The sequence below is a fragment of the Oncorhynchus mykiss genome, chromosome 26, assembly GCF_013265735.2.
Source record: "Oncorhynchus mykiss isolate Arlee chromosome 26, USDA_OmykA_1.1, whole genome shotgun sequence".
NCBI classification, from domain to species: Eukaryota; Metazoa; Chordata; class Actinopteri; order Salmoniformes; family Salmonidae; genus Oncorhynchus; species Oncorhynchus mykiss.
Genome location: NC_048590.1, coordinates 47,124,365 through 47,148,267, shown reverse-complemented (window position 1 = coordinate 47,148,267; position 23,903 = coordinate 47,124,365). Strand labels below are relative to the sequence as shown.

At 42.1% G+C, this 23,903-nt stretch overlaps 2 protein-coding genes across 15 annotated transcripts in view; both read left to right on the top strand.

The window, feature by feature from the left end:
• Positions 1-11,100, top strand: part of LOC110506951 (unconventional myosin-IXAa) — a 196,555-nt gene extending 185,455 nt beyond the window's left edge. For 9 of the 13 annotated variants that reach the window (XM_036963813.1, XM_036963820.1, XM_036963823.1 and 6 more), the window contains 7 exons: positions 3,684-3,815; positions 6,640-6,763; positions 7,024-7,077; positions 8,296-8,313; positions 8,711-8,922; positions 9,155-9,297; positions 9,506-11,100. In XM_036963813.1, the coding sequence (XP_036819708.1) occupies positions 3,684-3,815; positions 6,640-6,763; positions 7,024-7,077; positions 8,296-8,313; positions 8,711-8,922; positions 9,155-9,297; positions 9,506-10,005 (1,183 nt within the window). In that variant the 3' untranslated portion in view covers positions 10,006-11,100. The remainder of the gene's footprint in view (positions 1-3,683; positions 3,816-6,639; positions 6,764-7,023; positions 7,078-8,295; positions 8,314-8,710; positions 8,923-9,154; positions 9,298-9,505) is intronic. The other 4 variants (XM_036963822.1, XM_036963821.1, XM_036963817.1 and 1 more) reach the window with 3 other exon arrangements.
• Positions 11,101-14,814: 3,714 nt separating this feature from the next.
• On the top strand, positions 14,815-23,696 carry LOC110506955 (secretory carrier-associated membrane protein 2). 2 transcript variants are annotated; one of them, XM_021586829.2, is made up of 9 exons: positions 14,815-15,214; positions 15,856-15,933; positions 16,593-16,682; positions 17,619-17,736; positions 18,409-18,537; positions 19,044-19,203; positions 19,421-19,522; positions 20,230-20,347; positions 20,535-23,696. In XM_021586829.2, the coding sequence occupies exons 1-9, from the start codon at positions 15,158-15,160 to the stop codon at positions 20,679-20,681; spliced, it is 999 nt and encodes a 332-aa protein (XP_021442504.2). In that variant the 5' UTR covers positions 14,815-15,157; the 3' UTR covers positions 20,682-23,696. The 2 variants fall into 2 exon arrangements, with proteins under 2 accessions (XP_021442504.2, XP_036819396.1); XM_036963501.1 differs by lacking the exon at positions 14,815-15,214 and adding an exon at positions 15,464-15,616 and having other exon boundaries at positions 20,535-20,929.
• The last annotated feature ends 207 nt before the right edge of the window (positions 23,697-23,903 follow it).

Sequence of the window (23,903 nt, the reverse complement as noted above, 5' to 3'; positions counted from 1 at the left end):
CTCACAAAGACACGGCGGTTGGAAGCAAAAATTGAACATTTGGACTCATCAGACCAAAGGACAGATTTCCAACAGTCTAATGTCCATTGCTTGTGTTTCTTGGCCCAAGCAAGTCTCTTTTTATTATTGGTGTCCTTTTAGTAGTGGTTTCTTTGCAGCAATTTGACCATGGAGGCCTGATTCACACAGTCTCCTCTGAACAGTTGATGTTGAGATGTGTCTGTTACTTGAACTCTGTGAAGCACTTATTTGGGCTGCAATCTGTGGTGCAGTTAACTCTAATGAAGTTATCCTCTGCAGCAGAGGTAACTCTGGGTCTTCCTTTCCGGTGGTGGTCCTCATGAGAGCCAGTTTCATCATAGCGCTTGATGGTTTTTGTGACTGCACTTGAAGAAACGTTCAAAGTTCTTGACATTTTCTGTATTTTTTATTAATTTTTTATTTCATCTTTATTTAACCAGGTAGGCCAGATCACCTTTATTTAACCAGGTAGGCCAGATCACCTTTATTTAACCAGGTAGGCCAGATCACCTTTATTTAACCAGGTAGGCCAGATCACCTTTATTTAACCAGGTAGGCCAGATCACTTTTATTTAACCAGGTGGCCAGATCACCTTTATTTAACCAGGTAGGCCAGATCACCTTTATTTAACCAGGTGGCCAGATCACCTTTATTTAACCAGGTAGGCCAGATCACCTTTATTTAACCAGATGGCCAGATCACCTTTATTTAACCAGGTAGACCAGATCAACTTTATTTAACCAGGTGGCCAGATCACCTTTATTTAACCAGGTAGGCCAGTTGAGAACAAGTTCTCCTTTGCAACTGCGACCTGGACAAGATAAAGTAAAGCAATGCGACAAAAACCAACAACACAGAGTTACACGTGGGATAAACAAAAGTACAATCAATAACACAATATGTGCAAGTAGAAATACTGGTGTGCAAAAGAGCAAAAAAAGTAAAAAAACAATATGGAGATGAGGTAGGTAGTTGGATGGGCTATTAACAGATGGGCTATGTACAGCTGCTGCAATCGGTTAGCTGCTCAGATAGCTGATGCTTAGTTAGTGAGGGAGATATGTCTCCAACTTCAGTGATTTTTGCAATTCGTTCCAGTCATTGGCAGCAGAGAACTGGAAGGAAAGGTGACCAAAGGAGGCTTTGGAGGGGACCAGAGAAATATACCTGCTGGAGAGTGTGCTACGGGTGGGTGTGTTATGGTGACCAGAGAAATATACCTGCTGGAGAGTGTGCTACGGGTGGGTGTGTTATGGTGACCAGAGAAATATACCTGCTGGAGAGTGTGCTACGGGTGGGTGTGTTATGGTGACCAGAGAAATATACCTGCTGGAGAGTGTGCTACGGGTGGGTGTGTTATGGTGACCAGAGAAATATACCTGCTGGAGAGTGTGCTACGGGTGGGTGTGTTATGGTGACCAGAGAAATATACCTGCTGGAGAGTGTGCTACGGGTGGGTGTGTTATGGTGACCAGAGAAATATACCTGCTGGAGAGTGTGCTACGGGTGGGTGTGTTATGGTGACCAGAGAAATATACCTGCTGGAGAGTGTGCTACGGGTGGGTGTGTTATGGTGACCAGAGAAATATACCTGCTGGAGAGTGTGCTACGGGTGGGTGTGTTATGGTGACCAGAGAAATATACCTGCTGGAGAGTGTGCTACGGGTGGGTGTTGTTATATTGACCAGAGAAATATACCTGCTGGAGAGTGTGCTACGGGTGGGTGTTGTTATGGTGACCAGTGAGCTGAGATAAGGCGGGGCTTTACCTAGCAAAGACTTATAGATGACCAGGAGCCAGTGGGTCTGGCGACGAATATGCAGCGGGGGCCAGCCGACGAGAGCATACAGGTCACAGTGGTGGGTGGTATATGGGGCTTTGTTGATCAAACGGATTGCACTGTGATAGACTGTATTGACTGACGTTCATGTCTTAAAGTAATGGTGGACAGTCGTTTCTCTTTGCTTATTTGAGTTGTTCTTGCCATAATATGGACTTAGCCCTATTTGGTAAAATACTATATTCTGTATACCACCCCTGCCTTATCACAACACAACTGATTGACTCGCATTAAGAAGGAAAGAAATTCCACAAATGAACTTTTAACAAGGCACACCTGTTAATTAAAATGCATTGGTGGTGAATGTGTTTTCAGGCTTGCAGGACAAGAAGGTTGAGAGAATGCCAAGAGTGAGCAAAGCTGTCATCAAGGCAAAGGGTGGCTACTTTGAAGAATCTCAAATATAAAACATATTTTTCATTTATTTAACACTTTTTGGTTACTACATGATTCCATATGCTATTTCATAGTTTTGATGTCTTCACTATTATTCTACAATGTAGAAAACAGTAAAAAATAAAGAAAAACCCTGGAATGAGTAGCTGTCCAAACTTTCGACTGGTACTGGAAGTATTCACACCCCTGAGTGTTAGAATCACCTTTGGCAGAGATTACAGCTGTGAGTCTTTCTGGGTAAGTCTCTAAGAGCTTTGCACACCAGGATTGTACAATATTCTTCAAGCTCTGTCAAGTTGGTGGTTGATCTCTGCTAGACAGCCATTTTCAAGTCTTTCCATTAGATTTTCAAGACGATTTTACGTCTGTAACTGTAGCTAGGCCACTCAGGAACATTCCATGTCAATCTTGGTAAGCAACTCGTGTATATTTGTTTTTTAGGTTATTGTACTGAAAAGTACATTTTTCTCCCAGTGTCTGTTGGAAAGCAGACTGAACCAGGCTTTCCTCCAAGGTTTTGCCTGTGCTAAGCTCTATTCCATGTATTTGTATTATTTTTAAACTCTCTAGTCCTTGTCGATGAAAAGCATACCCATAATATGATGCAGCCAACACCATGCTTGAAAATATAAAGAGTCGTGCCTTATTGCGAACAGGATGCATGTTTTATTCTGTACAGCCTTCTGTTCCCTCCTGTCATTTAGGTTAGTATTGTGGAGTAACTACAATGTTGTTGATCCATCTTCCGTTTTCTCTCTTCACAACTATTAAACTCTATAACTGTTTTAAAATCACCGTTGGCCTCATGGTGAAATCCCAGGGTGGTTTCCTTCCTCTCCGGCAACTGTAATAGGAAGGAGTGTATTGATACATACACCACCCAAAGTGTAGCTAATAACTTCACCAGGCTCAAAGGGATATTCAATGTCTGCTTTTGTTTTGTTTTACCCATCTATCAATACGGGCCCTTCTTTGCGAGGCATTGGAAAACATCTCTGGTCTTTGATTGAATCTTTGTTTGAAATTCACTGCTCAACTGAGGGACCTTACAGATGTGTGGGTTACAGAGATTAGGTAGTCATTCAGAAATCACATTAAACACTATTATTACACACAGAGTCCATGCAACTTATTCTTTTTCTCCTGCATTTATTTATGCTTACCATAACAAAGGGGTTGAATAGTTATTAACTAAAAACATTTCAGCTTTTCATTTTTAATACATTTTAAAAAAAGATATAAAAACATAATATAAAAACAGAATTCCACTTTGACATTATGGGGTATTGTGTGTAGGCCAGTGACTCAAAATCTCAATTCAATCTCATTTTAAATTCAGGCTATAAACCAACAGCACGTGGAACAAGTCCAGAGGTGTTATGAATACTTTCTGAAGGCACTGTTTTTGTTTGGTGTATTCTCCAGGATCGCAGGGCAGGAGGACACCAACCGTATGTCGGCCAACGCCATAGCCATTGTCTTCGCCCCCTGCATCCTCCGCTGCCCCGACACCATCGACCCCCTGCAGAGTGTCCAGGACATCGGCAAGACCACAGCGTGAGACCACAATCCTACTGCTGCTAATATAGTATCCTACTAATGCTGCTACTATAGTATCCTACTACTGCTGCTACTATAGTATCCTACTACTGCTGCTACTATAGTATCCTACTGCTGCTACTATAGTATCCTACTGCTGCTACTATAGTATCCTACTGCTGCTACTATAGTATCCTACTGCTGCTACTATAGTATCCTGCTGCTGCTGTTGTAGTATCCTGCTGCTACTATATAATCCTGCTCCTGCTGCTGCTGTAGTATCCTGCTGCTGCTGTTGTAGTATCCTGCTGCTCCTGCTGTAGTACCCTGCTGCTGCTACTATAGTATCCTGCTGCTACTATAGTATCCTGCTGCTGCTACTATAGTATCCTGCTGCTGCTACTATAGTATCCTACTGCTGCTGCTATAGTATCCTGCTGCTGCTGCTATAGTATCCTGCTGCTGCTACTATAGTATCCTGCTGCTGCTACTATAGTATCCTGCTGCTGCTACTATAGTATCCTGCTGCTGCTACTATAGTATCCTGCTGCTGCTACTATAGTATCCTGCTGCTGCTACTATAGTATCCTGCTGCTGCTACTATAGTATCCTGCTGCTGCTACTATAGTATCCTGCTGCTGCTGTTACAGTATCCTACTGCTGCTGCTACTGTAGTATCCTGCTGCTACTGTAGTATCCTGCTGCTACTGTAGTATCCTGCTGCTACTGTAGTATCCTGCTGCTACTATAGTATCCTGCTGCTGCTATAGTATCCTGCTGCTGCTATAGTATGCTGCTGCTGCTGCTATAGTATCCTACTGCTGCTGCTACTGTAGTATCCTGCTGCTACTGTAGTATCCTGCTGCTACTATAGTATCCTGCTGCTGCTATAGTATCCTGCTGCTGCTATAGTATGCTGCTGCTGCTACTATAGTATCCTGCTGCTGCTACTATAGTATCCTGCTGCTGCTGCTATAGTATCCTGCTGCTGCTGTTATAGTATCCTACTGCTGCTGCTACTGTAGTATCCTGCTGCTACTGTAGTATCCTGCTGCTACTGTAGTGCTACTGTAGTATCCTGCTGCTACTGTAGTATCCTGCTGCTACTGTAGTATCCTGCTGCTGCTATAGTATACTGCTGCTGCTGCTATAGTATCCTGCTGCTGCTGCTGCTATAGTATCCTGCTGCTGCTGCTACTATAGTATCCTGCTGCTGCTACTATAGTATCCTGCTGCTGCTATAGTATCCTGCTGCTGCTACTATAATATCCTGCTGCTGCTGCTATAGTATCCTACTGCTGCTGCTACTATAGTATCCTGCTGCTGCTATAGTATCCTGCTGCTGCTACTATAGTATCCTACTGCTGCTACTATAGTATCCTGCTGCTGCTACTATAGTATCCTACTGCTGCTACTATAGTATCCTACTGCTGCTACTATAGTATCCTGCTGCTGCTACTATAGTATCCTGCTGCTGCTACTATAGTATCCTACTGCTGCTACTATAGTATCCTACTGCTGCTACTATAGTATCCTACTGCTGCTACTATAGTATCCTACTGCTGCTACTATAGTATCCTACTGCTGCTACTATAGTATCCTGCTGCTGCTATAGTATCCTACTGCTGCTGCTACTATAGTATCCTGCTGCTGCTACTATAGTATCCTGCTGCTGCTATAGTATCCTGCTGCTGCTACTATAATATCCTGCTGCTGCTGCTATAGTATCCTACTGCTGCTGCTACTATAGTATCCTGCTGCTGCTATAGTATCCTGCTGCTGCTACTATAGTATCCTACTGCTGCTACTATAGTATCCTGCTGCTGCTACTATAGTATCCTACTGCTGCTACTATAGTATCCTACTGCTGCTACTATAGTATCCTGCTGCTGCTACTATAGTATCCTGCTGCTGCTACTATAGTATCCTACTGCTGCTACTATAGTATCCTACTGCTGCTACTATAGTATCCTACTGCTGCTACTATAGTATCCTACTGCTGCTACTATAGTATCCTACTGCTGCTACTATAGTATCCTGCTGCTGCTACTATAGTATCCTGCTGCTGCTACTATAGTATCCTGCTGCTGCTACTATAGTATCCTGCTGCTGCTACTACAGTATCCTACTGCTGCTGCTACTATAGTATCCTGCTGCTGCTACTATAATATCCTGCTGCTGCTGCTATAGTATCCTACTGCTGCTGCTACTATAGTATCCTGCTGCTGCTGCTATATTATCCTGCTGCTGCTGCTATAGTATCCTGCTGCTGCTACTATAGTATCCTACTGCTGCTACTATAGTATCCTGCTGCTGCTACTATAATATCCTGCTGCTGCTGCTATAGTATCCTACTGCTGCTGCTACTATAGTATCCTGCTGCTGCTATATTATCCTGCTGCTGCTGCTATAGTATCCTGCTGCTGCTACTATAGTATCCTACTGCTGCTACTATAGTATCCTGCTGCTGCTACTATAGTATCCTGCTGCTGCTACTATAGTATCCTACTGCTGCTACTATAGTATCCTACTGCTGCTACTATAGTATCCTATTGCTGCTACTATAGTATCCTACTGCTGCTACTATAGTATCCTACTGCTGCTACTATAGTATCCTGCTGCTGCTACTATAGTATCCTACTGCTGCTACTATAGTATCCTGCTGCTGCTACTATAGTATCCTGCTGCTGCTACTATAGTATCCTGCTGCTGCTACTATAGTATCCTGCTGCTGCTACTATAGTATCCTGCTGCTGCTACTATAGTATCCTGCTGCTGCTACTATAGGATTACATAGATGTAGTACTAGACTGCAATGTGACCATGGCTCTTCCTGTTCTAGGTGTGTGGAGCTCATCATCGGAGAGCAGATGAATAAGTACTGCGCCCGGCTAAAGGACATCAACAGTCTGGAGTTTGCAGAGAACAAAGCCAAGTGCAGATTGACACTCATTCGGAGATCAATGGTAAAGTCAATGGTAGAGTCATAGCTGTTCATCACCACTATCCACAGACCGTATTTGACTAGTCATCAACTCCCATCAACTAGCTAACCTATCCTGTTAAAACACTGTTCTTAAATGAAACCCCCCAACTAGCTAACTTATCCTGTTAAAAACACCCTTCTTAAATCAGCCTACCTTGAACCACCACCTCTTCACACTAACTCTGTTTTCTCCCATTTTAATCCTGTCATTCCCCTTCCTGTCTTTCCTTCCTAATCCAGAAACCTGTACTAATTGCTGTTAGATTTATGACCATATCCCGCAGTACTGTCCCGGTATGTATCCACTCACTGTTACCAAGCCCAGGCTCGCATAATCATAGTCAGCTGTCAGCTATTGATCACGGCTCACCGTGCCCACCTTGTCCTAATGCCGAGGTCTGCCCGGTGTCCTCCATCCTCACAACATGGCGCCACCTCACTTTGTCCATGTCTGGCTGACCTATCTCTCACTTTCTCCCTCTCTGCTCTCTGGCTCTCCTCTCTCAATCCATCTCTTGATCCCTCTCTCCTCTCTGGCTCTCCTCTCTCAATCCATCTCTTGATCCCTCTCTCGCCCCCTCTCTCTCTCTCAATCCATCTCTTGATCCCTCTCTCGCCCCCTCTCTCTCCTCTCTTGCTTTTTCCTCTCTTGCTTTTTCCTCTCGCTTTTTCCTCTCTCCTCTTGCTTTTTCCCTCTTTCTCTCCTCTTGCTTTTTCCCTCTTTCTCTCCTCTTGCTTTTTCCTCTCTCTCTCCTCTTGCTTTTTCCTCTCTCTCCTCTTGCTTTTTCCTCTCTCTATTGCTTTGTGTGAGCCTGACTGTATAATATAACGGTGTCTTGTGGATGAAAGTTCAAGACATTGATATACTGTAATTTAATCATGCAAATGTTTGTTCATTAGATTTTGACTATGCTGTACTCTGACAGGATTTTCTGTATTTCACAGTGTTCCAACTCAAATACGTTATAATGATTTCATAACCTATAGTTCCATATTTTAATGACATATTTTATGTTTGTCATTGTCTGGTTCACTCAATGTTTACTATCTACTAAACCCACGTTGGGTTGTTATTTTTATTGTATTTGTAAGTTTATAGAATATATTGTATAAAGTGTATCATCACACTTAATCAGTTTCATCCTAAAATACACATTTGAGAAATGTGATTGTTTACTCCATTTCCTCCTGACCTTGTGGTCAAAATTTGGGAAATGATGTCCTACACTAGATGACTTATTATGTAATATAACCTATTCATAATATAATTTCTTAGATTTTTCTGCCTCTTGTCCCATGATCCAATCAAAGATCGTCCCAATTACATGTGCTGTAGACCGTAGCAGCTCTTTGGTATTAAAGCAATTCCAGGAGAAATGTCCTGGTGTATCATCACATGGTAGCATTATGGAGGACTTTGTAAGAGGTTAGGGACCATATACTGTCCAGTGTCTTTGGCCTCATTTTCACTTTTATATTCTCTTTTGCTTCTCAATTGTTTGTACCACGCAGCCAAACGCAGCCAAAAAGGTAACCCATGCTGCACAGCATCCAACATGATTTTGCGATTGGGTATCTGCTGTGACTGCTGGTTGCTAGACTGCATGTGTGGGGAGCATGAGTCTTGGGGTCGTTATGGGTTTAAAAGGCGACCTATGAAACATTAATGTTTCAGGTATTACAAAGTTGTTGTTTTTCTTGCATGTGCCGCCAAAGTAACTTGGTGGAAGGGCCCTCCTAGGTAGTAGGAGTAACGGCTGCTTGGCTATACAACCTGAAATAGAATTAGCTGCCAGACGCTGTTATTTTCCCTGCTTTGCTATTCTTGTCATGAATCAGGACAATCCTACACCAGGACAAACGCTGGCATTAGCCTAAGCTAACGCTAACTTCTCACTGACGGACTGTTTTGTGCTTTGTTTCGCAGGGCAAGGGCCACGTACGGCGGTTCAGCTACCACACGCCCTCGCCCCCGGTTAGCCCACGCCTGCCGTCCGTGACGGGTGCAGTGGTGCAGGAGAGCGGCGGTGAGGAGGTGGGGGCGGGGCAGGAGCCTGAGGTATCGGAGCACCAGCAGTTGGCCATGCAGCAGGAGGAGAGGGTGCTGACGGAGCAGATCGAGAGCCTGCAGAAAGAGAAGTACCTTATAGCATTATACCTACAGTAGCATTTAGGGGGCGCCCTCAGTCAATGTGCAACGAAAAGCATGTTATAAAATAAATGTAGAAATACAGTATTATACCTTTACCTACAGGATATTTGAGGAATCTTAAATGAATGGCAAAGTGTACCTAAAATGAGGAAAATTAATGACTAAAACTGTCAGTGTGTTTTCCTTCTGCATTGACCTCACCAATGTTTGTCACCCCAGGGAGGAGCTAACCTTTGAGATGCTGACTTTGGAGCAGCGAGCATCAGACGATGAGACCCTGGAGTCGGAGGCGTCCATCGGCACGGCCGACAGCTCTGAGAACCTCAACGTGGACTCTGAAGGAGCCACCTCCGACTTCTCCGGTACGCCATGATATTAAACAGTACCATGGTCAACCTGTTTGGAAAACGCTTGTTAAAACTTGTGGTTATATTTTAAGTTTCTCTCTACAATTGTGTGTAGCAAAAAGAGACATGAGTAAAACATTTGTTTTATTCAGTTGAAACATATCGTTTTCTACTGCTGCTACTATAGTATCCTGCATCATGGTCTGACCGCTGACCTTTTTAGGTCCCTCAGAGAGAGAACCCACGCTGGCCCCCGTCGCCCGAACCAAGAGGTCGGAGGGGAAGAGCCACCGACGCCGCAACCTACGCAGGCAACCAGACTCCCAGGACTCAGTGGACTCCTGTTCTACCATCTCCTCCCTCTCTTCCTCCTCCCACTTCCACCCGTCCTCTTCCTCCTCTGTGGCCACAGCTCGCCACTTTCGCTACCGCTCAAAGTCGCCCTCTTCTGGCTCTGGCTCTGCCCAGGGCTTGTACCTGCCCCAGCCTCCCCGCCGCGACAGCTTGGACTGTCCCCCCCCAGCCAAACAGGAGGGGGCATTCGAAGAGAGGTCACAGTTCACCAGCCGAGGCACCTTCAACCCGGAAAAGGGCAAACAGAAACTGAAAGGATCCAAGAACTCACCCTTGAGGCACTCCCATGACAGTGGGGGCCGCAGCAGGGATCCGCCTGACTTACCCCAGCAGCGGGTTTTGTATGGCAGCAATGAGTTCATGGTATGAAGGACAGTGGGAACACCTCCTTCGTCACAGCCCACTCTCCCTAAGAGCATGCGATCTGACCCCCTTCCTCAAACACTCCAGCTCACCCTTTCTCAGTCCACATCCGCAACGATGCAGAACTGTCCCCCCAAGTGCCATGTACACACTGTGTGTCCACCTCAAAGAGACAGGAGAGGGACAGGCTGGGAGTGGGAGAGGAGGAACCAGTAGAAAGTTGATCTCCTTAACTGCCAACCACACTCCCCATGGTCCCTCTGCAGGTCTGGGCCTCCCTCAGCCCAGGGGAGAGGGGACGTGTGGAGCAGGAAGGCAGAGAAAAGGGAATGCTGGGACACTGGGAGAGGACTACTCAGCATCCGGGAGATCTCCCGAGCTGACGTCCCAATGCAAACTAGGAGGTGGAACGAGGCTAGAAGATGGGAAGAAAAAAAAGAATTAAAAACCTACCGAGCCATTGACAGTGCTGCCGTGTCCTTGAGATCTCAATCATTGGCTGCTTTAAAGTTTACAGTTAAAAACAATCAATGTAAGCAGTGGTTCCTCTATTATTACAAATGTATTTTTCCCGTAAGCCTATTTAATACATTTTTAATTTCATGGAAAGTATAAATCTATATAACTATATTATAAAGGTATAAATACTGTACAAAGCCGGAACACCAGTAACTGCTGGGTAGTTGAAGTCAAATATTTATCTTTTTCTTGAGTATCTTGGGCAGAGATGTATGGTATTGGACAAAGGCTGTGTACGTGTGCGTGTTTGAGTGTTAATGTGTGTGTGTGTGTGAGAAGACCACTTCATGTGTTTTTATGTTTGTGCTGCTTCGTTCCTCTCCTGAGGGAAATACGGCCATGAAAGGGACCAAGTTAGCTGGTGTGTATTCTAGCCAAGGGGATCCCAGCTCTGTAAAGAATGTCGGATGTGTATAAAATCACTGCATTCACAGCTTAACAGCCATACAACAATTAGAATGTACAGTACAATATGTATTGGACAAATAGCATTCTCCTTGCTCTGGATACATGTTACCCCCAAATCCTTGTCTTCCTGAGATATCAGTGTTGGACTCAATAGCAACCAAACAAGGACATGCACTTTCTTGTCTTCTGTCATTATTCGTAACATTTCTTGTTTTTTTCTGGATGTATTAGTTTAACATTTTTATTGGGATAGTTTTGTGGCGCAGTCGGCTGTTTTTCAGGCAACAGTCAAAAGGCCCCTTTCAATTTAAAACATGCTTTTTGTAACACTAAATCACTATCAGCTATCAGAGACTCAAACATTAAAAAAAACATTTAAAAAAAACGATATTCAAACACCTCACAGTTCTAGTGTTTGAGGGGGAAAATGTCAAAAGGCCTCATACCTACAGTGTAAGAAAAAGTTGTTAGTTATACAGGACCAGTCAAAAGTTTGGACACACCTACTCGTTCAAGGGTTTTTTTCTTTATTTTTACTATTTTCTACATTGTAGAACAACAGTGAAGACATAAACTATGAAATGACACAGAATCATGTAGTCACCAAAAAAGTGTTAAACAAATCAAAATATATTTTAGATTCTTCAAAGTAGCCACCCTTTGCCTTGATGACAGCTTTGCGCACTCTTGGTATTCTCTCAACCTGGAATGCATTTCAATTAACAGGTGTGCCTTGTTAAAAGTTAATTTGTGGAATTTCTTTCCTCCTTAAGCCAATCAGTTGTGTTGTGACAAGGACAGCTCATTATGACAAGAACAGCTCAAATAAGCAAAGAGAAACGATGGTCCATCATTACTGTAAGACATGAAGGTCGGTCAATCCGGAAAATGTCAATAACGTGTTATTTCATAGTTTTGATGTCTTCACTATTATTTTACAATGTAGAAAATAGTACAAATGAAAGAACAACCCTGGAGATGAGTAGGTGTGTCCAGACATTGGTACTGGTACTGTAGTTGTACCAAACAATATTTTTCTTATAATGCGTGGTACAGGCATGAGCTTTAATTCAGAGGTTCAAAATCAGATTTGCATTTGTCATACAAGAGGAAGACCTTGGCACAGCTCCCACATCGCATACACAAAACATATTATTATTAATTAAGGCTGATTACACTAGTGCAGTGTACGTGATCACCGAGCAGTAGAATAAAGTATTGTTATTAATAAATATAATATATGCCATTTAGCAGATGATTTTTTCCAAAGTGACTTAGACATTTTACTTATGGGTAGTCCTGTAATTATTATTAATATTGATAATAATACGTTACAATAATTACTGTATTGATCAAATCAGTTGGAATGGAATATCTCCACCAGATGCGATATGAGTGCTTCAGACGCTTAATGTTGACGGGTCTTAATGGTTCTTCTCTCTCTAACCATAACAGTACATGACATAGTATGTACACTTCCTGACAAAGATCTAACCATAACGGCACATGTCTTCGTATATACACTTCCTGACAAAGATCTAACCATAACGGTACATGTCCTCGTATATACACTTCCTGACAAAGATCTAACCATAACACTACATGACATAGTATATACACTTCCTGACAAAGATCTAACCATAACAGTACATGTCCTAGTATATACACTTCCTGACAAAGATCTAACCATAACAGTACATGTCCTAGTATATACACTTCCTGACAAAGATCTAACCATAACACTACATGACATAGTATATGCACTTCCTGACAAAGATCTAACCATAACGGCACATGACATAGAGCTTTGTCAGGAAGTGTATATACTAACCATAACGGTACATGTCCTTGTATATACACTTCCTGACAAAGATCTAACCATAACGGTACATGTCCTCATATATACACTTCCTGACAAAGATCTAACCATAACGGTACATGTCCTTGTATATACACTTCCTGACAAAGATCTAACCATAACGGTACATGTCCTAGTATATACACTTCCTGGTAAAGATCTAACCATAACGGTACATGACATAGTATATACACTTCCTGACAAAGCTCTAACCATAACGGTACATGACATAGTATATACACTTCCTGACAAAGCTCTAACCATAACAGTACATGTCTTCGTATATACACTTCCTGACAAAGATCTAACCATAACACTACATGACATAGTATACACACTTCCTGACAAAGATCTAACCATAACGGTACATGTCCTCATATATACATATATACACTTCCTGACAAAGCTCTAACCATAACAGTACATGTCCTACTATACACTTTAAGGCAAAGCTCCAAATAGCTTCGACACTTGCACACTGTCCATTCCAGCCATGTAAGTAGATAACACAGTCCCTCTACCCAAATCCATAGACTTGTACATCAATTATGATACAGAATAATACGTCTGTTGGCTGTTGAAAACTATGGGGGCCTACTGGTCAGTGTGACAGACAAATAGACATGTACACTAAACAGTATATGTCTGTCTACTTTCATATTCCATGTGTAGCGAGACACACATCTGCAGTATATTTTCCCATACATATATACATACTTACTTTTGCGTTGCATTAAAATTATTTCAAACTCTATCAAACACCTTGATTCATCTGCAAGGTAGGTTAGTTCCTTTTTATCTTTGTCAGTCAGCGTGGTCCACAATTCTGAGCTCTGGTCTGAACTCTCTGGAAGAAGATACTGGGAAAGTATCCTGCCTGTGGTCCTCCGATCTCTGCATAGTACTTGGTGTTCTCCATCTCTCCACTGGTCCGAAGAGTGACTCTGATGGTTCAACCCTGAGCTGACCACTGGACTGCACTGAACAGGACAACTTCCAGGCTGATTTGTCAAGATACAAATTTACCAAAGGGATATGTTTAGACTTTAAAATGCCTATGATAAAGATAATTAATGAATTTACAGAGCTGTGTAACAACTCTTATTACATCCATGTATAGAGTGGGTGTCTGTTAAACAATGTGATTTAGTTTTAAATCCTGACTCTTCGGTAGATGAGCCACATTACAATTCCCACCAAGTGGGAATTCAACTGTTCTGCCTGCAGCTATGGAATCCTGGACCTGTTCACCGGACGTGCTACCTGTCCCAGACCTATTATTTGACCATGCTGGTCATTTATGAACATTTGAACATCTTGGCCATGTTCTGTTATAATCTCCACCCCGCACAGCCAGAAGAGGACTGGCTACCCCTCATAGCCTGGTTCCTCTCTAGGTTTCTTCCTGGGTTTTGGCCTTTCTAGGGAGTTTTTCCTAGCCAACATGCTTCAACACCTGCATTGCTTGCTGTTTGGGGTTTTAGGCTGGGTTTCTGTACAGCACTTTGAGATATCAGCTGATGTACAAAGGGCTATATAAATAAATTGATTTGATTTGAAGTGGGTTACCCTTATTGGCGTGATGCGTAGGTTGTTTGCCTTCTGCTTCCCTGTCTCTCCGTTCTCTACATCGGTGTCTAAAAATGGGATGGTAGCCGTGAGGCCATCGGAACTTATGAGGGGCTAATGTGTGAGGGGCTAATGTGGTCGAAGTTTAGAGGGGGCAGTGTAGCGATCCTCACTAATATGAACAGCATTACATGTACCACCAAATGGTTTAACCCTATCGGGCATGATGCGTAGGGTGTTTGCCATTTACGCCAGAGACACAGGTTCGCTTCAATATCAAACCATTTGACATTACTTAAATAGAACCATCAAGCTTCATGTCAGATTACAGTCCAGATAATATATGCAGTGCAATATAATTAAGGCATGTTTCGTTTAAACTAATACTTTAAAAAAATGTATTTATGGTTACAAGCCTACCATAGCCTACAAATACTTTTCTGAACTGGTTGCAAGACATGCTTTGGTAAATGACTCCCTGATAAAATAAAGGTTAAATAAAATATCAATGAAATGGAATCTTCACTGTACAGCTCGGAGACATGGGAGTAGGATTTAGGAAGTCACGAGAATGTCACATTTGAAACCAATTGTACCCTATTTTCTAAAAATAAAGATAATTGATTTTAAATGAACGCTCGAGACTGCCCCAGATCAGCTGACGCAGTGTGCGTATCCTGCTACGCATGCGCACTGGAAACTGTCTAACAGCACCATCAACAGACTGGGGAACAAGCAGCCAGAGGAGAGGCACAAGCTGGCGTTTTGTTTACCTCCAAAAGAAGAAGATAACATTTTCTCAACATGTCGGGATTTGACGAGAACCCATTTGTAGATGCAGTGGATGTCAATCCTTTCCAGGTGAGCAATTTATTTAGACCTAACTGTAAGCTCTGACTTGCGTTGTCCTTATGTTCTCTTCTGAACGCTGTAAAAGATACACTGCAACAGAAACCAGTTTGGTTGGTTGCTGGGTTGGGCCTGGGTCTACTTCCTTGTTCAGATGAGAGAACGTAGCATGATTGACAATGTTGTGTGCCAGTCATTTCAGTCAATATATTTGGTAGGCCAATAAGGACACGTATAAGGTGTTCTATTAGCCTTTACCTAAGCAGGTAGCTAGGCCCCATTGACTTGTATAGGCCCATAGATGGCTAGCTATCAACAACCTATCCTGTCATCCGCTCAATTAAAACGACTACTGGGAGCAAGTTGTTTTAATAGGCGAGTATATGCCATTTATTGGCCTACGCATGTAAGAAGGTCAGGACTCATTTCCTACCAATAATGATAGTTATGCACCCGTAGCAAGTGCACCTGTCTTGCTGCCAACGAATATAGCCCCCTGCTATTCTCTGTTTTCGCACATTGTAATTCTAGCCCCTATAGGTTTGCGTGGGATTGTATACCTGAAAGAACCAACTATCAGTCAAATAACCAGAGGGAAGTTGTTATTTCGTGTTTTTACTCAAATAAAATATATATTGTTGTCTCGAATACAGGATGCCTCAGTCACACAAATCACCAGCGGTGGGATTGAAACCGTTGAGGAATTCAACCCATTCTCAGCCAGTGCTATGGTAAGATGAGCCAGGAGACGTGGTGTGAAAATACTTTTAAGTACTACATAAGTCGTTTTTGGGGGTATTTGTATATTTATATTTTGGACAACTTTTACTCCCATCACATTCCTTAAGAAAATAAATGTACCTTTTTTACTCCATACATTTTTACTCCCTACATTTTTCCTGACACCCAAAAGTACTCGTTATATTTTGAATGCTTAGCAGGACAGGAAAATGGTCCAATTAACACACGTATCAAGAGAACATCTGTGGTCATCCCTACTGCCTCTGATCTGGCAGACTCACTAAACACCAAATGCTTTTTTTTGTAAATTGTCAGTGTTGGAGTGTGCTGGTGGCTATCCGTGAATTAAAAAATAAACAAGAAAACTGTGCTGCCTGGTTTGCTTAATATAAGGAATGTTAAATGATTTATACTAAGTATATTTTAGCAATTACATTTACTTTCAATGTATATTCATATAATGTGGGCACAGTGACGTAATCATCTTACTGAAAAGAAGCAAATGCATCTGACAAACATCCAGAGGAAATATGTTGATTTGGGAGCGTCTTATGATGTGAATGAGGCTTCATTTCATTTCAGACAAGAGTATATGTACATGCAGATGTCTTTTTATTTGTGATTTTGACTGTGTGTGTGTTTGTTTCAGGGCACCCACACTGGGACCACCATCCCTATCTCTGCTGCCTCCTCCCAACCAGCTGTCCTACAGGCTTCTGCTGTGGAGCCCACCCCACAAGTGAGTAACAGAGACCTGAATGAGGAGGAGGGAGGTTGGCAGTGTGGTACACTGACAATTTTAGACAAAACAAGGACTTCCTTTTGACTCTAGCTATTGCTCAAAGCTGAATACAACACACTCTGAAATTCACTGAACTCCTGAGTTGTTTGTGATGACTAAGTGGCTAAGCGAGGCCACATGAAGGCAAATAATTTCAGCTTGTTTCATATTGTTCTTAATACTATGTCTTGTTTTGACTGATTTCATGTCGACGCTAATATGGCAAAAATTTGCTAGTTAGCTAACCAACAACTATAACGATGTATTTGAGAGAAAAGTACTTGAAATATAGTTGACATGTTGTCACAAACAATCCAAACCAACACCTTCTGTTTCGCCCCATAATTGTGCCTCGGTTTTGTTGCTAAATAACCAACCCATCTGTGCATTGATCTGAATAGGCACATTAAAACCAAGGTCAGAGAGAACTGGAAAAGCATCCTGACTTGGTCATACTATTCAAGTTTTTTTTGCAAGGGCCCTGGTTTTGGTCCTACTTTACCTTAAGTGGACAAAGTAGTATTTACATAAGCCAGTACTGTGTAATGACCGTGTAGTTTAGGTACACATTCTTCCAATTGTTGTTTGAGACTTCACATGTCCCATTTCCAAGTTACCTCACAATATAAAGATGAAAAAAACAATTGACCTAGGGTTATGGGAGGTTCAGTTTGTTTAATAGAATGCATATGAAAATGCAACCGTGTAATACACAAATTGCACGAGTTGGTATGAATTTTCTCTGCAAATGGGCAGAGATAATTGGGCAGAGAAGGAACTTCTTATTAAATGCATTGTACCCAGCAACCTGATGCATTGCAACCATTTTGTGCCCGAACACTCCATCTTGGTTCAAGGTGGTTTGTAACACAGCTCTTTCCCATTGTCCACCAGGCTACTGCGGCTGCTGCCCAGGCTAACCTGCTCAGGCAACAGGAGGAGCTGGAGAAGAAAGCTGCTGAACTGGATCGGAAAGAGCAGGAGCTCCAGAACAGGCCTGGAGGCCACATTAGTAAGCTATAGATTGTCACTTGATTATGTTCAATTGAAATCTGTCTTGACCAAATTATAAATACAAAAGTTGATTCAACTTCTGTTTTAAAAAAGAAATGCTATTGCAACCTTTTTGCAATAAGGAATTGAGACCAAAAGCTCAAGAGAAGTTTCAAGTGTTTAATACCAAGGATGCCATCACCTGAGTGCATACATTTAGAAAGCTCACAACACATCTTATGCTCTTGCCTTGTAGGTGTCACCTCCCCAGCTATACATTTTATGACCCCAATGGATTTCCCTCCTTTCTCCTGTGGAATGTCCATGATCCTCTCTTGTTTACCTAGATGTCAGAATCACACCCCGTCCATCTTCATCCTGGGCCTGACCCTGCTCTCTGATCCTAGGCAATTTCCTTTTATCTAATTAGGTCAACCTTTCTAAATTAGCATACACACAGTTTCATGGCCTGAACTCCATTAAATACTCACAGTAATCATTCACTAAACGGGATACTAACAAACTGCAGTTTAACTTGAAACATGTTACATTTTAACAGAATCCATCACGGCCTTTTAAATTGACTCCCTACTGTAGTGTTTTATCTTTCTAAGTTACGTTGTACTTGTATTGTTTCGTCTGATTATGTACCCATGTAACTCTTCATGGCAGTAAACTCTTTATTTGACAGCAAAAGAAAACAACTGGCCGCCACTTCCCAAGTTTTCCCCCATAAAGCCTTGTTTCTACCAGGACTTCAACGAAGACATCCCTGAAGAGTACCAGAAGATATGCAAGAGGATGTACTACCTTTGGATGTGTACGTACACCTTGCATCTTAAAGCTGCACTATGTCACTTTTTTTGGGCAACCCACCAAATTCACATAGACATGCGAGTTATAGATTTCACATTCAAGAAAGTCTAAGAAGCAGTAGATCTGTTCTATGTGTGCTATTTCTATGTTTCCGGTTCTTAAGTTTAGTTTTTTCCTCTTTTACTTTCGGTTTTCCACACCAGCTTCAAACAGCTGAAAATACAATATTTTTGGTTATGGAAAAGGTATAAAACTGGTACAATGATTCTCTACACTATACTTGTTTTGTCACATAAACTGAAATTAGGCGAACTATTCCAATTTTAGCATCCAGGTGGAGTGATTTCTGCATATTGCACCTTTAATTTCGTAATTAATGATATTACATGCTTGTCAGTGACAACAGTCAACAATCCCAAAGTACTAGTCATAAAATATTAGTCCCCAAGCTCCTCTCCAACACTGCACCAGTTTCTTCTAGTCTCACATTCATTTGTTTTGTCTCTCCAGTTCACAGTATCACACTCTTCCTGAACCTTCTGGCCTGCCTAGCCTACTTCACGGCCGATCCAAACGCGGGGGTGGACTTTGGTCTGTCCATCCTCTGGTTCGTCCTCTTCACCCCCGTCTCTTTCGTCTGTTGGTACAGGCCAGTGTACAAAGCCTTCAGGCAAGTTCTTTGCTCAAATATAGTTGTACTTTTCTTTTGAATAGAAGTGTTTATATAAGTAAAGTCCCTTGTGATGACGGAGTTGCTAAAGTCAAAACAGACTGGAACCTACTTAACACTGTAGAATGTCTTAATTCCACATTACCTAATTAGTTTTATTGTGAAGTCCATATATGTGCGGGTGATTGTTAACCCTTTGTCCTGGTTTGTTCTTCAGGTCGGACAGTTCCTTCAGCTTCTTCTTCTTCTTCTTTGTTTTCTTCTTCCAAGTGTCTGTCTACATCATCCAGTGTGTGGGGATCCCCAAGTGGGGGAACAGGTCAGTGAAACAACATGATACACAAGATAGCACCTCAGGGAATCTTCTTTGCGGAAGTGTGTGAGTGCTGTATGTTTGGGTATGTATTTGCGCACACAAGTACAGGTGTGTGTGTAATATGTACTGTGTCTTTGGGTGTGTAATATGTACTGTGTTTGGGTGGGTGTAGGTCTCCCTTCACATCTTTGTGTGTGGGTGTGTACGTGTGTGTGTGTGCATCTGGTCCTGCATCTTCTCTCTTGCATCTCTTTGACAGATCTCCTGCTGGCTAATCTGTTGCTGTGCTCTTTGTCCTGGGGGCTGCTTTGTAAGTGTGTGACACTCGGCTCATCTCTCTTACCTTATTTCACACTGCCGTGTTGACCCAAACCAAATTGTGTTGGTGCAGATATTTTATTTTCACATTGTCATTTTCAACATGATTCCAGTAACCAGGCCAGCTCAGTAGTTTGGTTCGGCTTAGTACTGGGAAAAGCCCTTCTGGCTCCTCAAACCTTTGCTCTTGCTTCTTTTGTGAAGTAGGCTTCACTGTCCCGTGTCATCCTAATAAACGTTGCCTGTCTGTTGGTCATCGTGTGGGTTTGTGACTGTTTGCTAAAAAATAATTCTGTCGACAAAGGGTTTTGTATGCCTCATTGATGTTATGTTGCTATGGATTTATTTTCTGAAGGTGTAAATGAGGATGTGTTATTTGTCTTGTTTTCCAGTGGATGGATTTCGTCCATCACCATGATAAGAAGCAACATGGCTGTAGCTGTGGTCATGATGGTTGTTGCCGGCTGCTTCACTGTGAACGCTGTCCTCGCCATCATCCTACTCAAAATGGTACATTTTGGACTATCTCAATCCTTCAGAATTGATTCAAACTTTATTGCAAAGTGTTGAGGTCATTATGGATAAAACATCCACCCACCAAGGCCAATACAGCCTGAAAAGATTCAGAAGGCATCTCCATTCCCTTCAATAATCCCCTGTCTATCGTGCCTGACTCCTGCCTTCTCCCCCTTGTCAGGTCCACTCCAACTATCGTCGGACGGGGGCCAACTTCACCAAGGCCCAGCAGGAGTTCTCTTCGGGGGTCCTCACCAACCAGACCTTTCAGAGCGCCGCGGCCAGCGCAGCCTCCTCAGCCGCCCAGGGGGCCTTCCAAGGACGCTAGTGATCCTAAAGCCACAGGGCCAGGTTCCTCCTAACCTTTCTAGGCACCTCTCACTCACTCCAAGCCCCGTTTTGTCCCATGGCCTCAGTGTCTCTGCAGAGGCAACAGAAATGGCTGACAGGACAGAAACTAGACTGGTATACAGGAACATTACAATTTACTGCTGTATCATGGACATTCTCTAACCACAGCCATTGATGCATAATCCCATTTCAACCACTAGCCCCGTGTATTCAATGTGGTGGAAACTCTGCTAGCTGATCAGAGGGTATAAATGGAGCTATTACCTTGTTGATTGGACTTATCCAAGTGTCTGGGGGGTTGGTTTGGGATTGTGGTGTCTTGCTGGTATGGGGGTTTGGTTTGGGATTGGGGTGTCTAGCTGGTAGGGGGCTAGGGTTGGTTTGGGATTGGGGTGTCTAGCTGGTAGGGGGCTAGGGTTGGTTTGTGTTTGGGCACCAGAGTTTGGCAAAGTGTCCTCCATGTTGGTACCAAACATTCCATGACAATAATGTACATTTTCATTCTAAGTGGAATGTGATACTTTAAGAAAGCGAATGCGTAATCTGTCTTGCTCGTCTCCTGTAGGTTTTAATGCTATTACACTATGCTCCTAGCAAATGAGGAATGCTCTCCCTAGAATACTTTACATTGTCATTTTAATCCTCACTAGAATGAAATAGTTTGGTACCAGCATGGCGCTTATCATTATGAAAACACAATCTCCAATTAAGTTGTATTTTTATTCAGTATATCAATTGCGCTCTGTCCCATAGCCTAGTCTTTACCTCGTTATGTTCTCTTCTTCCTCACTGTCCTGCCCTATCCAGACACTCAGGTCCTCTTCTCAGGACATACTGTACCGTTAACGCAGAGATCTCCAACTCTAGTTGTGGAGAGCCACTGTTAGTGCAAGATTCTGTTCTTTCCTAACACTAACACACACGTTTCAAATACTCAACTGATCACGGTCTTCAGTCTCGACCTTGATTTTTGTTCAATCCGGTGTGTTGGTGCTAGGCTGGAACAATGCCTGCGTACCTAGTGGCTGTCCAAGACTGAAGTTGGAGATCCTTGTATTACAAGGGTTTGGGTACAAAAATGTTACCGAAGTGGGCATCTGAGGTAAAAACACTGAAATGTCTACTGAAGGAATTACATTTTATTTTGTGAAGTTTACATTGTTGTTGAGGTTTATTTTTGCTCTGATCATAATATATTGAAGGGATGAATGGTTTTATTTCTTAGATTTTTTTTTGTGATTTCATATTTTACTGTTCTTCAATCCCTCAGTAGGGTTGGACGTGCTGAAGTATGATAAGGCAACTGCTGTGTTTTTGTAGCTACAATAATGAAGATATTGGGTGACGGTTTAACTAAATGGGAAATCCTGTATACGCAGATGTTAGTGCACCACCGGCGGTATCCCTCCTACTGTACTTTAAAGTAACTTTCCAGTGAAAATCACACTTTTAAAAGTTCATGTTCTGTTAACTCCTACCCAAATAATGTTGTTGACTCATCTTATACTCATATTTTTGTCAAAACCATAAATTGGAGAAAAAAAGCACGTCCAAACAGTTTAAAAAATGCTTGCTATTTCCTCAGAGCAGGATGAGCTGGCCAATCAGTGGTCTACTCTCAGTAATATTTTTAATAACCGGTATACGCCCACACCATTCCAACACAGAATAGCTGTTTTTTTTTGTTTATCGTACTTCATTATTTATTTATTTTAATTGGAAGGAAAACAATTTGTCATATTGTGCATAATTATAGGTCATATTTCATAGAAATATTAACACGGGACAGTTGCTTTAATGAACATAGAACCACTTCTGTGCTGTCACCACTACATTTTGGAGTTGGTGGCTTTGGTATTATGACGTCAGGACAAGTGGGATCTTTTCTTACAAATCAGACAAAGGATGAGTTAGTTTTAAATTGACACTTAATTATTTTTTCTCTATGAGTGAGATATAGACCAGTCAATGTGGGTACTGTGGCATGCTCATAGACATTTCTGGAAGATTGAATGTATTTAGTGCAAGAATAGAAGAATAGAATATAGTTACAGCCATGTGAGAATGAGTGAGTGGATGGAGGAATGAGCTGACAGGACAAATGAATGAATGATTTGAGTAATTCCATGATGATCTAAATGTATTAATGAATAGTTAGTTATTGATTGTGGATATGTGCCTAAAGTAAAGTTCAGTACAATAACCCTAAAGATTGCAGTAAACCAAGTCATGACTTCTAATACAGCAACGATCAAAAAATAGATTTACATTCTTGATTTTAGTTGTTGGGTAGTAGTTACAACACAGGCATATTATTATTTTTAATGTACGGTTACTCTACACTTTTTCTGAAATGTCACTATGCTGTCTACTGGACATTTGCAGTCTTGCTACACTACCGCTGTTTGGTTCCTGATATGTCAACTCTGATGTTATGTAGCTGACACTGGTTTACTGAGATTTATTTTTGAGCCTAAAACTCACTGAGACATGACTTTAAATGAGCCTCACCTTCTGCCTATTAACTACCATTATGATCCATCCGTGTTCTGAATGTTTGTCCAGATACATGTGTGTTTATCTGATCCTTCTATTGGGTAGGGTACTGTTACTGGGTATTATCTAGCACAGGGGTGTCCAACCCTTCTTCTGGAGAGCTACTGAGTGTGCAGGCTTTTGTTTTAGCCCTGCTCTAACACCTAATTCAACTGCTCATCAGCATGACTAGCTGATAGCTTCTGATTTGGTCGAATCAAGTAGGGATGGAATGGAAGCCTGCACAGTGCACACCCAGTAGCTCTCCAGGATGGCTGTCCTTCTGGAGGTCAAGGGTCAAATCTGTTTGTCACTGTACATATGTCTGACATGTTACAAAGCTGTTATTTTGTCTGAGGGATTTTTACGACTTATCTCTGAAGTAATTTATAGATCTATTGTTACTGCTATTATTCAATAAATGGATGCATTTCTTTGCTCTCTCTTGAACGTCAAAGATTTTTTTAAAATATTTTTTAAATAAAAAAATGTACATGCCCAGGCTTTCTGTCTGCCTGTGGGGCATTCAAGTGCTGTTGGAACTAGGAAAGTCATTGTAGAAAGATGCTACCCAACTTTTCCACTTGGAAAGTATCAGAATCAACCAACAGGAAGCTCTACGTAAATAACGTACGTTAATTTTAACTCTGAGCCGGCGGTTCCT